Source organism: Chiloscyllium plagiosum, unplaced genomic scaffold, assembly GCF_037043375.1.
Source record: "Chiloscyllium plagiosum isolate Xiang-an unplaced genomic scaffold, Cpla_swu_hap1 HiC_scaffold_25, whole genome shotgun sequence".
Taxonomy (NCBI): Eukaryota; Metazoa; Chordata; class Chondrichthyes; order Orectolobiformes; family Hemiscylliidae; genus Chiloscyllium; species Chiloscyllium plagiosum.
This window is the reverse complement of record NW_028270163.1, coordinates 44942182-44956524: the sequence shown is the minus strand read 5'-3', so window position 1 is coordinate 44956524 and position 14343 is coordinate 44942182. Positions and strand designations below refer to the sequence as shown.

At 41.1% G+C, this 14343-nt stretch overlaps 1 protein-coding gene across 3 annotated transcripts in view; it reads left to right on the top strand.

Annotated features, from left to right (window-relative positions):
- map2k6 (mitogen-activated protein kinase kinase 6) overlaps positions 1-13264 on the top strand; it is a 133297-nt gene extending 120033 nt beyond the window's left edge. For 2 of the 3 annotated variants that reach the window (XM_043714914.2, XM_088000680.1), the window contains one exon: positions 6467-13264. In XM_043714914.2, the coding sequence (XP_043570849.1) occupies positions 6467-6711 (245 nt within the window). In that variant the 3' untranslated portion in view covers positions 6712-13264. The remainder of the gene's footprint in view (positions 1-6466) is intronic. The other variant, XM_088000681.1, reaches the window with a different exon arrangement.
- The last annotated feature ends 1079 nt before the right edge of the window (positions 13265-14343 follow it).

The following is a 14343-nucleotide window of genomic DNA, read 5'->3' as shown; positions in this document are numbered from 1 at the left end:
GTCCTGATGAACGTATCCCAACAGTCACTGCATCAGAGGTCAGATCAGTTTTCCTTTGTGTGAATCCAAGGAAAGCAATGGAGTACCAGGCTGTGGACTCAGGGCATAGGCAGATCAACTGGGGAGGTCTTCAGCCTCTTCCTGCAGCAGGCCACTGTCCCTGCCTGTTTCAAGAGGGCCAACATCATCCCTGTGCCTAAGTCTCAATGACTACCGCCCAGTGGCCCTACCTTCAGTGGTCATGAAGTGCTTTGAAAGGCTGCTCATGGCATTAATCAACTCCAGCCTCCCTACTACTCTTGACCCACCCCAATTTGCCTATCGGCCCAATAGATCCACGTCAGATGCCACATCACTTGCCCTTCACTCCTCCCTAGAACAGCTTGACACCAAGAATAGCTATGTAAGAATTCTACTCATTGACTACAGTTCAGCCTTCAACACTATTAGCCCCTCGAGACTGATTACCAAACTTAGTGATCTCAGACTAAGCCTCACTCTCTGCAACTGGATCCTCAGTTTCCTGGCCCACAGGCCACAATCGGTGAAGATCGGGGACAATATTTCATCCCCACTAACACTCAACACAGGAGCCCCCTAGGGATGTGTAGTCAGCCCCCTCCTGTACTCACTCTATACCCATGACTGCGTCACCAAATACCAGACTAACGCCATTTACAAGTTTGCTAATGACATCACCATAGTTGGTCGAATCTCAGATGGCGACGAATCAGGCTACAGATGGGAAGTGGAAGACCTGGAAAATTATGCACTGAGAACAACCTAGATCTCATTGCCAGCTAAACCAAGGAACTCATTATTGACTTTAGACTGAGTGTTACTCATGCCCCCCGACACATTAACAGCACAGAGGCGGAACGAGTGGAGTGTGTCAAGCTCCTGGGAGAGGTCATCCACAACAAGCTTTCTCAGACTCTTCATGTGGACGCACTGGTTACAAAGGCCCAACAACGTTGTTTCTTCCTCAGGCAGCTGAGGAAATTTGGCATGACGCCGAATACCCTTGCCATCGTTTATAGGTGCGTCATTGAGAGCATTCTGACTGGATGTATCACTATCTGTATGGCAACTGTACCATTCAAGATCAGAGATGGTTATAGAGAGTGGTGAACTCAGCCCGGACAATCACAAAGACCAACCTCCCATTTATAGAATCTATTTACCAGGCCCGCTATCGAAGAAAGGCCACCAGCATTCTCAAAGATCCATCACACCCTGGCAATGTTTTTCTCCAACCACTACCATCAGGGAGAAGGTACAGAAGCCTGAACAGACGCACCAGCCTGTTTCACAACAGTTTCTACTCTATTGTTGTTACAATACTGAATGGACTCACAAACACTTAACATTTCCTTGTACCTGTGTTTTAGTTTTGCCACTGTTGACCTATTATTACTATCTGTGCTACTTAACTATGTGATCTGCCTGTATTGCTCACAAGACAAAGCTTTTCACTGTGCCTCGGTACACGTGACAATAAATTCAATTCAATTCAGGTAGGACAGTTCAAGAGGGCGGTGCTGAGTTATAAAGTTAGATCTGGGATAATGTGGGGGGAGGGAAGATGAGGCAACTGGTGAAATTGGCATTCATCCCGCTTGGTTGGAGGCTCCCAAGGCAAAAGATGAGGTGTTCTTCCTCCAGGCGTCATGTGGCTAGAATGTGGTGGAGGAGGCAGCCCAGAACTTGCATGTCCTTGATGGAGTGGGTGGGGGAGTTAAAATGTTCGGCCACAGTGCGGTGGGGTTGTTTAGTGCATGTGTCCCAGAGATGTTCCCTGAAACATTCCGCGAGTTAGCGTCCTGTCTCCCCAATGTAGAGGAGACTGCATCAAGAGCAATGGACACAGTAGATGAGATGTTTGGATGTGCAGGAAAATCTCTGCCGGATGTGGAAGGATCCTTTGGGGCCTTGGATGGAAGTGAGGGGGGGGGGGGGGGGGGGGAGGTGTGGGTGCAGGTTTTACACTTCCTGCAGTGGTAAGGGAAGAAGCCGGAAGTGGAGGGTGGGTTGGTGGGACGTGTGGATCTAACGTGGAGTCACGAAGGGAATGATCTCTGCAGAATGCTGAAAGGGCTGGGGAGGGAAATATATCTCTGGTGGTGGGGTCTGGCTGAAGGTGGTGGAAATGACGGAGAATAATGCGCTGTATCTGGACTTTGTTGGGGTGGAAGGTGAAGACCAGGGTGTTTCTGTCCTTGTTGCAGTTGGAGGGTGGGGTTCAAGGTCAGAGATGCACTGGAGGGCATTGCTGACCACGTGGGTAAATTGCGGTCCTTGAAGAAGGAAGACATCTGGGATGTTCTATGATGGAATTGATCATCCTGGAGCAGATGCAGTGGAGGTGGAGGACTTAGGAGTAAGGAATACTGGAGGAAGGTGGGAGGAGGTGTAGTCCAGGTTGCTATGGGAGTCAGTAGATTTGAAGTAGATGTTAGTGTTGAGTTGGTTGCCGGAAATGGAGATTGAGAGGTCCAGGAAAGGGAGGGAGGTGTCCAAGGCAATCCTGGTGAACTTCAGGCCAGGGTGAAGGTGCTTGTGAAGTTGATGGACTGTTTTACCTTCTCGTGGGAGCATGAGGTGGCTCTGATACAGTCTTCGATGGAGCAGAGGAAAAGGTGTGGAATGGAGCCAGTATAGCTGCGAAGATGGACTGTTCCACATACCCGACAAAGAGCAGGCATAGCTGGGGCTCATGCGGGTGCCCATGGCTACCCTTTTGGTTTGAAGCAAGTGAGAGGATTCGAAGGAGAAATTGTTGAGGGTGAGGACCAGTTCAGTTAATCGAATGAGTGTGTCGTTGGAAGAGTACTGGTTGGGTTGGTGGAAGAGGACGAAACTGAGGGCTTGGAGGCCTTTGCCATGGCGCTTGGGTGTGAACTGTACAACCTCAACATGACCTCCTAACTCCTGTACTCAAAGGACAGAGCAATGAAGGCAAGCATGCTGAACACCTTTGTAATCACCCTCCCAATATATGCTGTAAACCTCAAAGAACCTTATGTATTTGTACCCTTAGATCCCTCTATTCTACAGTAAATTGTATGAGTCCTACCCTTGATTGTTGTACCAAAATGCAATACTGTGTCATAACATGGCTGAACAGTCTAATTAAAAATAATTAGCAGTGATTTAAGGATCGGCTGTGGAACCTTTAAAATGGAAAAATGAATTCACACCTGCTGGTGTCTGAGCACGTTTCACATCAGTGCAGACTAAGCCCTACGGTAAAGATGTTATGTAAACAAACTGGCTCATAGTATTTTATACATTTATGAAGGTTAGTAGTCATGGAAAAAATGATCTTGGCTTTCAAATAAGCAAAATGGGAAGTATTGGCTCTCTGATACTTGTAGTTCACAAACCGCATAAATCATTGAAAAGTGATTTCACAACATATTAAGATTACAGCGTTGTGAAATGATGTGGCTTGTCTGAGGAAGTCACAAATATGGCACCATCTATTAGTTTAATGACACATTATTAGAATAGTGTTAGAAAGTAACATTGTCCTTAATGGAAGTGTGAGTATTGAAGATGGGGTTTGATTGAATTGTTACTGATGCGACAGCACAGTCTCTGAAATGGCAAAGAAGGGTCTGGAATAATTTCTTTCAGATGAAATATTTTTCTAAAGATTTTTAGTTTTCATGTACTCTTTCTAATGGAAATGCCTTTGTTTTCTGGTATGTGATGAATGCAGCAGAATGAATCAGCTCATGTTTAGTCGCTGTGCCGACCTCTGATGTCTGGAACAGGGATATTGCATTATAGCCTTGAACGTGTAATTCTGCCCTTTTAAGCCTTTTACCTCAATAGGTTAGTATGCGGAACCTTGTACCCAATTGAAGATAGTTTGGGTGAAGTATTGGATTAAGGCAAGTTAGGTACATAAAGTGGGAAAAGAAACCTAAAGGTAGGATTGGATGAAAAGAGATGGGAAAATTTGCACACATAGCCCAGGGGCCAGTTGATATGTATCTGCTGCCATGCTTAAATCTTGTGAAATCCAATGAGATCGCTTTGAAAACTCATCAGATTTTAAACAGATAATAGTGATCAGATATTGGGGGCATTGGAAATTGGTAAGCGTCTGTCTGCTTCATGGATCTCATTAATGTTTCTTTAGCTTAAACTGTATTCCATTTTGTAAGTTATTGAAACTGGAGAAGGCCATTCAGCCCTATGAGGTTGTTCTACCATTTGAGTAGATCATCGTATCTTGTACTGTGCTGTTCCATTGTCTCACACCATTCCTCCACCAGTAGTGAGATTGGTCAGCTAGCTGTCGGATGCTGTAGACCTAGTTATTTGTAAGTACAATCCTAGGGCATCTATATATTTACTCAGGCTTTCTATTGTTCATGTTGTAGGAGATGTTATAGTCCAGTAGATACAGTCTTTGGCTTTGAGATAGCGATGCTGGGTTCAAGTCCCACTCCTGCTGACCACTGAAGGATTGTTCATGGCAAGGTTCAATCCATTATTAATCCTTCCAACAATACCCCAAAAGTCAAAATATTGTGTGTGTAGACGCAAAACAAACTGCACAATTGAAGTTTTCTGCAGTTCATTTCTGTCTGGACAGTTGGAGTGTGATTTGGATATTCACTATATTGTGACAATACCTCCTTTTCTGTCATTACAATTTCTCCACGCATAGCCTATGGTTAGGTATTGGGCACTTAACTCTTCAGATATTTTCAAAAATCTGCTGCATTGTTCGTTTCGCTACAAAGAGAGTCCTATGAACTTTTATAACATGCTGAGATTATATTTGGTTTTCCATTTGTCCATGTGTAACTTTAATGATTATATTGTAGAGGACATGTTTCCACAATAAATAATTTACTCCCATGCTAGTTACTGTCAGTTATTAGTTCCCCCTTTTCTCCGACTGACTTTCTCCACCCAGTACAGCTTGGAATATTTTGTGCAGGGCTACGGTGTGTGGTGCAGTTAGTATCGTGACAGCTCATTTGAATGATACCCAGGGAAATCTATGAAGGAAAGGCTTAAAAATTGTTTTTTCTTTAACATAGCTCATTACGAGGGACCAACTGAAAGTTCATAATTGTGAAAGGATTTGAAAGGGTAAGTAGGGAACAAGAATCAGACATGCTAGATTGTTAGAGAGAGTTAGAAAGATTCTGTTAGCACTTACACAGGTGAGGTGAGGTAACGAAGGAAAAGTTATGTTTGTTCAGCTGTCAAGCTAGAAGTTGCATTCTCCCATGTTAGTTGAGATGTTGGTATGTGAATTGGATAAGTACTTGGAAGGAAGGAATATTAGCCCTGAAAGAGAGGATATACTTTTTGTATAAAACACCATTCAAAGTGAAAGCATTTGTCTTTTATTTGATTGCACAGCACTTATTAAGAAGAGTGACTTGCATTTATGTAACATCTTTTTGGCCACGTGATGGGTCTAAAGCACTTTATAGCTAATTAAGTACTTCAGAAGCGTGATTGCTGTTGTCGTTGTAAGGAATACAGCTGACCTATGTGTACCAATTCCACACAAACAACAATGTGACACTGAGCAGATGGTCCATTTAACTGATGTTGATTGAGAGATAAACGTTGGCTGGGACACCAGGAATAACTCTCCAGCTCTTCAAGCATGTAAACTTCTAAAACTATCTGATGAGACAGACTTGGTCCTGATTTAATATAGAGTCATAGAGTTGTCCAGCACAGCAACAGACCTTTTGATCATAGAGTCATAGAGCTGTATAGCATGGAAACAGACCCTTCAGTCCAACTTTTCCATGCTGACCAAATATCCTAAGTTAATACAGTCCCATTTGCCAACATTTGGCCATATCCCTCTAAACCCTTCCTATTGATATATCCATCCAGATGCCTTTTAAATGTTGTAATTGTACCAGCCTCTTCCACTTCCTCTGGCAGAACATTCCATACACGCACCATCCTCTGTGGGAAAAAGTTGCCGCTTAGGTCCCTTTTATATCCTTCCTCTCTCATCTTAAACCTATGACGTCTAGTTTTAGACTCCCCTATCCTGTGAAAAAGACCTTTGATATTCACCCTATCCATGCCTCTCATGATTTTATAAACTTCTATAAGGTCCCCCCTCAGACTCTGACACTCCAGGGAAAACAGCCTCAGCCTATTCAGACTCTCCCTGTAGCTCAAACCCCCCAACCTTGGCAACATTCTTGTAAAACTTTTCTGTACCCTTTTTAATATCTCATCCAGAAAACAGAATCTCCAGTAGTGCAACACTCACTCAGTACTGTGTGTTGGATTGTCAGACTAAACTTTTATGCTCAGTGCCGTGACTGAATGTATTAGCAGACATCTTTAGGTCTTTGGGAACTATAAATTCAGGTAAAAATGATTTTTTTGAACATATATAATTAAAAATAAAAACAAAGCCATTCTTTGAGCTCTAACCCTTGTGTTTCTTTGTTCTCTCCAGCAACATCCCTTCTTCACACTGCACGAATCCAAAGACACGGATGTGGCATCGTTCGTGAAGCTTATTTTGGGAGATTGAAAGATTCCCGTACAATACAACGGCTTCTGCCATTGGTCCATCTACACGTTCTGCTTTGGGATGAAGTCACAGGATATTTTCTGTCAGTGTTGATCTTGGAAAATATATCAAGAGTTTTCAGAGTAACTCTGGCCATTGGCAAGAACGGGGTGGGGGGAAATCTTTAGTAAACTTGTGCAGCTGAAAAGAGAGAGCCCAGTATCTGCTCCTCTAGATGTCTGAGTGGTACTGTGGAGTCCTTTGAAAAACCTTTGTCAATAATTTTCGACTGACTTGCAAAAACCAATAATTGGGAGTAGGTTCTTTTTTTTAATAATTTGTTTTTTTTAATTTAAGTGAATAGTGGGTTATGTTCTCATAATTAATTATCTGCAAAGCCTTCACTGTGTGACTGTGATGAAGACTTGCATTGCCTCAGACTTTGGTCTCTTAAAGGCCACGTTAGCTTCTGAAGTTGTAGAATTTTGATGCAAGGCTGCATTTTGTGTGCAAGTGTGTGTGCGTGTATTTTTAAATAGGTGCACTGAAAATTGCGTGATTGCAGGCAAACCAATGGGTGTGAAGGCAACCAGTTTAAATGGGAGGTGCTATGGTGGAGCCAGCTTTTGGCTTAACACGTCTACCCCTTCCTTTGCCTACGTATGGTGTGACTTTTGTTTGTGTATAAATAATGTGATGTGTAAATATATGCTCACTTCCATAAGAGTAACTCTGGACACACAGAGGTAATGATCCACCCCCATGAATTGTACTCCGGACCGACTAGTTCCATGCAGTCAACATCTATCTGAATCTTTTTTGTATTTTCACCAACAGTGCTAAATCCTGCACTAACAAAAAGTGATATCCCTATAAAATGTAATTTATTTTTAAAAGAAAAGTTCAGATGTTAGTTTATTCAGCCTAATATTGTATAGTGTGCACATCCAACTAATTTTTGCGAGTAGTATTTTATTAAGTGGTTAGGATGAAGATTGTATTTTTACATAAAACTTGTACAGGTCACCTAAAGGCTGAAGTAGATTTTAATAAACCCATAATTTAGTTATTTTGAAAATCAAGATATTTTTGAATTGCTTTTGCTTTTAAAGAGAAAGGGTGAGAAACTGAATGTTGTGAATTTCTGGCCCATATAGTACAAACCTTACAGGAAAGATTAGTTCCTTAAAACTCAGCTGCCCTTCCTTTTACTGGTTATAATGGTGTCAATGTCTTTTCAGCTGTCTTGGACTGTGTAGGAAAGAAATATTTTCGTCAGCAACTACTCAATTAATTCCTGACGTCCGCTAACTTGGGTATTGCCATCCGTGCCAATAGTAGCCAATCCTTTGTGATAAGAGAGTGATCTGTTCTTCCCAATGAATGGAATGACATGCAGAACACATTCAATAGGGAAATTCCAAGTCTGAATGTTTGTTTCAAGAAACTGTGATCCTGAGGTGTCTCCTTATTGGAAAATTAAATATTCTAATATTACAGCTTCTAAACTCCTCTCCTAAGATTATGTTCCTTGTCACTAATTTTTCTTCCATCCTCACTTGATCAATTCAACTGGGGTTCCACAGCCACTGTTACTCTCACCAGTCAAACAGCTGTATTTACTGTCTCGGTTGTCCACAGATTACTGTCTTCCACTCTTTAGTAAGTTAGGAATACTTCTCGTCCGCTGAGGTGGAGTGCATCACTTTTGTGAGGTGCTATCAAAGATCATTTTTCTAACTTTTGGTTTTTCATACGAGAATGGGGTGCATTTTAGCAGTGGTGTTATCCCAACACTAATAGGTATTGATCATGAATCCTGTATTGAAATCTTGTTATTGACGCTAAGGAGAACTGTTGCAGTCTCACTTGACACTGGGAAGCACAGAATTAGCTGTGTGACATATAGATGGCATCTCAATGATTTTGCATTTGGAATCAAAGTCCATTGTTGGAGCAGTTCTGGGTGCCATTTCTGTTCCACTGTTTCCTGATGCAGGAGCTGGAAGGAAATATTGTTCTGAACTGTGTTAACAGTCCCTCAGAACTGCTGTTGTGTCAGTTTTATAGATTATTTTAGTGCCCAAGAAATATGAGCATTTATCTCTTGCATTGATTCTGTTCATCAAAAGCTGTTTAAGTTTGAAAATGGCAATATGCACCAGTGCTTGAATGTTTTGGATAGAGCAGCTTGAAATTCCAAAATCCCCAATTGTTTGCTGCTGTTCTCAGAACAGTTTGGAGACATGTTAACCTCAGAAGATATTCTTGTCTTGGGGAATCCTTAAAAGCCCTCTGAAGGTGCTGCATCTCCTTTTATTTTGAAAGGCAGTGGGAGAAATATAACTTTTTTTTTGAAGAGGTAGCTTCACTTTTCAATAGTTTCCCTTTGGTATTTTGCCCCACTTTGACTAACTGAAGTAAAATCCTCAACTACCTTGTGGTGTGGAATTAAAGTGATGCACTTCAGTCCTGGTGCCTTTGAAGGGTTGGTTAACCATTTCATTATTTCTTATACTTCAGCCTTTGTGTACGTCATACTAATGTGACATTTTGTTTTAATTAGAGTGACAAAGGAACAGGGCTAAAATTTTGCTCGGTGCTGGCAATTTTAAACCAAGTGTGTTAACTTACATCAACAGCAAGAGTCTAAGTGGCATTTTACATTTGCCTAAATTTGCTAGAGAGGAATAGTAAGAGTTAATATTTAAATAGGGCTCTGTATTCTTTGCAGAAAACTGAACGCTCATACAGCTGAATCAGGTTAGCTCTTCACCTCAGGTCTAATCTCATTTATATGTCTTCAGTCAAAACAAGGACATCTATTGCTCCTGGCTGAATTCAAAGAGAGAGAAAAACTCTGCATTCCACTCAGATTCCAAAATTTCCCTGAAATTGTAAAGTTCCCTATTGATTGCATGCCTGAACAGATGAGAGTATCAGTCTACTCTTGGGCTACCGTGCACATATATGAGCTGTGGCTTGTGTAGATTGTGGGATGATCCACACTTTATTTCCTAAAGAACCTGAATCTCCACTGACTAACCACATGGATAAGTAAATTTCTCTTGAATCCAGGGGTGCTATTTCTGATGTTCAATCATCTCTTTACTCCAATTTTTCCACCTCACCCTAATTTCTCATGAAGATCCAAAACTGACGTGGCTAATATTTTTGTTCTTGGTTGACAATCTCAAGATATCTTCTAGAGTGTGCAGTGTTTCTGCCTATATTAGTGGTTGGATGTGTGATGGTAAATGAAACTATTACAACTAGTTAAATGTTGAGTTGATTTAAAGACCCTAAAGTGGCATTTCTGTCTTGTTCCATACCTTGACTTTGAGAGCTAACGTTTTCAAATTGAAGGTCAGCAATGATCTACCTATGATCTTCATCAAATCAATTAAATTACAAACCAGGTGACTGGTTCACTGGGCAAGTTGAGTTTGTAAACTATATTTGTGATATGAGAAATGTGCTGAAGAATCCAAAACTGCAGGCAGGGTAAGTGCATTGAAGAATGTGACAGTGTATCAGTCACTGGGACATCACGCTGAACACTTTTCCCCCCCCCCCCCCCCCCCCCCCCACCCACCCACCCACCCAGTCTCCAGCCTCTTGCACCATCGAATCGATGCTAACTTTAGCTCTGGGTCATTGAGCCATTAATTTTTTTTTTACAACCTGTAGATGTTTGTTTGGACAATGTTGTGCAAGTTGGTAGAACTTTCTCTGTGCTGCTAAAACCCATCTAAGGTTTAACCACGTTAATAGTACAAGCTCTTCTGAGTGACCCTTTGCTTTGCAGTCTGTTGAAGGGGTATGTTTAGTCATATGCCATTGGTTACTGTGATTGCATTTTAATCTCATCAGCCTCATGAGTTTAGATTTATTATTAAATATGTGGGTTTGAGATGATTAAGGTGAAAAGCATTTCTAAATGCTTAAACTGCTTTACAATTTGCATGTGAGTTGAAAACCAGGCAGAACTTAGCAGCCCTCTATGGATCTTGTTTCCTAAACATTTTGGTTTGAGTGTGCGGGTGTGCATGTTTATAGTGTTAAATAAGCTTGTCCTTTTCAATGTACATGTAGGCAAATGTACTGCACAACTTGTTTGAGTTCACTTATTTATCATTGGTGTAAAATGTAGCTTGATTTATTTGATATCTGGAGGATGTGCATTGAGCAGGGGAAGTGGAAATGAGAAAGTAAAGGTGCTTTATTCCTTTCCAATGGTGACCTGTCTTTCCAAGAAGTTATTATCATTTACTGTTAAGTTATGGGATATTGGTAGCCAATGAACAGTTGGGTTCTGCTATTCATGAAGCTCCAATGTGAAAATATCCACTTCTGGTTGAATTTTGTTTCTGCTCTGTTTTGCCCTGCCCCTCACAAGAGACTAGTTGATAATTGCTCCTGCAGTTAGTTTGTTGGGTGAGGGGATTCTTTCGCTGTTTTGCCCCTTCTCAGTCAGCCAGAACAGGAGAAGCCTCTTACCTTGGAGCGGAAGAGAGGAGCATGAATATTTCTTTTCACTGAGCTTTCATATTATGCGTGCTGCTGTGATCGAAATGGTGAACCATTCTCCTCGCCTGTCCTCCCACCAGAATCACAATGAGGGTGGGAGAGGGCAGCATGAGGGGAGAACGAATTGGCTTTAAGACTGTGACCATTGTAGAGCAGCCTGAAACATTTAATACAGTAGACCTCTGTGAGAGGTTATACCTGAGCACTACACTGGGGAGGTAAATAAAAGGTTGTAAAACTATTTATTTACAAGCGATCAAGAGGATGGAAGTAATACTTTTAACATCTGAAGTGATTCGAGGGCAGACTCAGAGCTGAGATCTGGTTTTTAAATCACTGATAAAGCATTTGGAATGTAGTTCACCTCCTAGAGAGGTCCCTGTGTGGAATCTAGGGGTCTACTCACTTCTTGAAAACTGAATTGCCACTTGCAGCAGAGTCTGATGGTAAAGGGCGGTGCAATGATATATATTGTTATTTATGATAATCTGATTATTTATTTTTATTGGGGACTGACTGTTACTGCTTCTCTCTGTTGATCAACTCAGTAATGCTCCTGCCACTCTGTCACAATCTCTCATTGAAGTCCTCATTTTTCGCTTGGCCCGAGCTGATAATATCAGCCACGCTGTGGCCTGACAGGATCACAAGACATAAAAGCAGAATAATTCTTGCCTCCTCACCGTAATAGCATAATAGTAGTCACGATGCTTTCTCTTCTGGAGGTCTTCACTGGTATTGTCACCCCTTGATGAGGTCTTGAGGAGCTGTACAGCTCAGAGCAGTTTATTATTTAGTGTGGTTACTTTCTGTGAAGGGGTTTGTCTGCTTTCAACCTCCCACCACCACACCCCCGTCCCCGAGAGATGGGGTGATCACATTTCTTGTAGAGCAAATACACCACAAGAGCTTTGAACATTAATACCTTAGAGCTAGTGGCCAGGAGAGCCATCTGCCGAATGATAAATGAGGGAAGCCGTGTGTTTCTTTGAATCTGATCTCTTACACAGTAATGCTCTGCTTTGGTCAGTCACATTGAAAGATAGTGTGCCAATTGCCTCCTTTACAACATATAAATTTAAGAGTCCTTGTTGAAACTGAAACTATTTGAGTTGTAAGGCAAGCATTCATTTCTATTCTATTTTTATGATGTATTCTAACCTATACTGTACAACCAATGCCAATTTTGTCACCTTGGATGTTTCATAAGCTTGGCATAAATAGTGTTAATATAACAGTGGATATCATGTTTCTCCTTTATCAGTGGTTTGAGTAAGTGGATGCAACACTGTGTTAATGCTAATTTAAAAACTCCATTGTGTATGTATCTTAAGGACTGTTAAAATGAAGTGTGTGTAGGTTTGATATTCATTAACATTTGAAATGTACCCTGCAGACAAACAGAGAGACACTGCAGCTTTAATGGGGGGACACTCAAAAAAGTTTTGTTTATTCAACCTTTTAATACGTGGAACAATCAAGCTGTATTTTTTTTCAAAGAAAAGATTTCTTGAGCCTTGCATGGATTGTGAGACCTGTCATTACTAACCTGTTGAAGTTGATATTTCAAAGAGAAACATCGCATTTGATGGGCTATTTATTTGAGTTCAAACTTACGTCCCATGTTCAAGGCTGAGAATTTGGGCTCATAGAGGCTACACTGTAATAGATGCTCATGACTTCTTTTAGTGTCTATATATCAACCTTTCATTCTGTGATCCTCTGCACTGCTGTAGGAGGTCAGTTAGCTCAGTTGGCTGGACAGCTGGTTTGCAAAGTGGAGTGATACCAACAGTGCGGGTTCATTGCCTGCACTGGCTCAGGGGACCATCAAAGTCTACCTTTTCATCCTGAGGTGTGGTGACTCTCAGATTAAACTCACATGAGCTGCCTCAATGTCTAATGAGTAAGCAGCTGTTTGATCCTCAGGACCAATGGTGACTTCCCCCCTTTTTTAACCTGCACTATTAATTTAAATGTGGAAAAAAACTGAATTTATATTTGTTCAACAAGACAAGTGAATATTTTCTTGCTTTGTCTTTTTACCGCTGTACCTCTGTGTCATTTTAACTTCAGGCCCTTTAATTATTACTTCTTTGTGCAAAATGTTTTGGCTACTTATAAAGAAATTTTCTTGTAAACAGTGGCTTTCTTTACAGCCCAACTTCACTGCAACCACTCCACCCACCCACCCCCAACTCCTGCCAAAAATATGCAATTGAAAACATAACCTCTGTCAGTATGTACAAGGACAAAGTAGTCATGAATTTGAATTGTACAATTTGAACAGATTCCCGTCTTTTGATGGCCTTGTTCCCCATGGCAGATTAGTATTGAGTCAAGTGTATTGAGGGAAATTGACTGTTGAATCTTTTCCTCGTCAAACCCAGATTATGGTTTGAGAAGTGTACTTTTATCATTTATGCATACTCCTGTACAATGCAGCAGTGATTAATTGTATGTTGGATTTTCTGATACGCTTTTTCTGTATAATTGCCCTTGTGCTTGTTGATTTTTGAATTGCAACCAGAACACTAGTCATATGCTACTTGAATGTGCCACTATTCTTCAGTCAGTCTGATCTTTCCGTGTATGTGGTTAATTTGACAGCTTCTGCTGTCTGGTGAAACAAAGGATAGGCAGCTCTTGGCAGTTTTGAACAATTCGCCGCTAGAACTGGGCATATTTAAATTGCGCAGTTGCCTGATGCAGGAGGGCTAATCAAATTCATTCATTGAGTCAAAAGTAACTTTCTAATTGCATTACCACAATATGAAGAAGTTCTGCAGTCCTCTGTCTTTTTTGGTAGTAGATCTAAAATGTCATTGATTGCTCATGGTTGAGTCCTCAGCCTGACTTTGTATTTAACTTTTAAACTTGTATTCAACTATTTTGTCAACTTTACAGTTGTTGGCATTGGGTATAATCCTTGTTGATCACCATAGAAATACCACTTGTCAACCATGTCATCAGGTACTATATCAGAATGTTTTAAAAAGTGAAGATCAAGTCTTGAAATGTAAGCAAACCAAAAAAAAAGGCAGCCATGGGTTTTTTTTTTGAGCATTCCCCTTCGAGTATGTTCTGCTGGTGTCTAAGACATTGTCAATGTTTAAGCTGTGTTCTGGATGTGCTATTTACCTCTGTATACTCAAAGGGATGAGCATGCAATATGCGAATATACTGTTTGGACTTGTATGCAAATAACTTTAGCTTGAAGTTGATATTGAAATGAGATATCATTTGAGTGCCTGTTTATGACTTGAAGGTACAATGGGCTTGCTGTGACT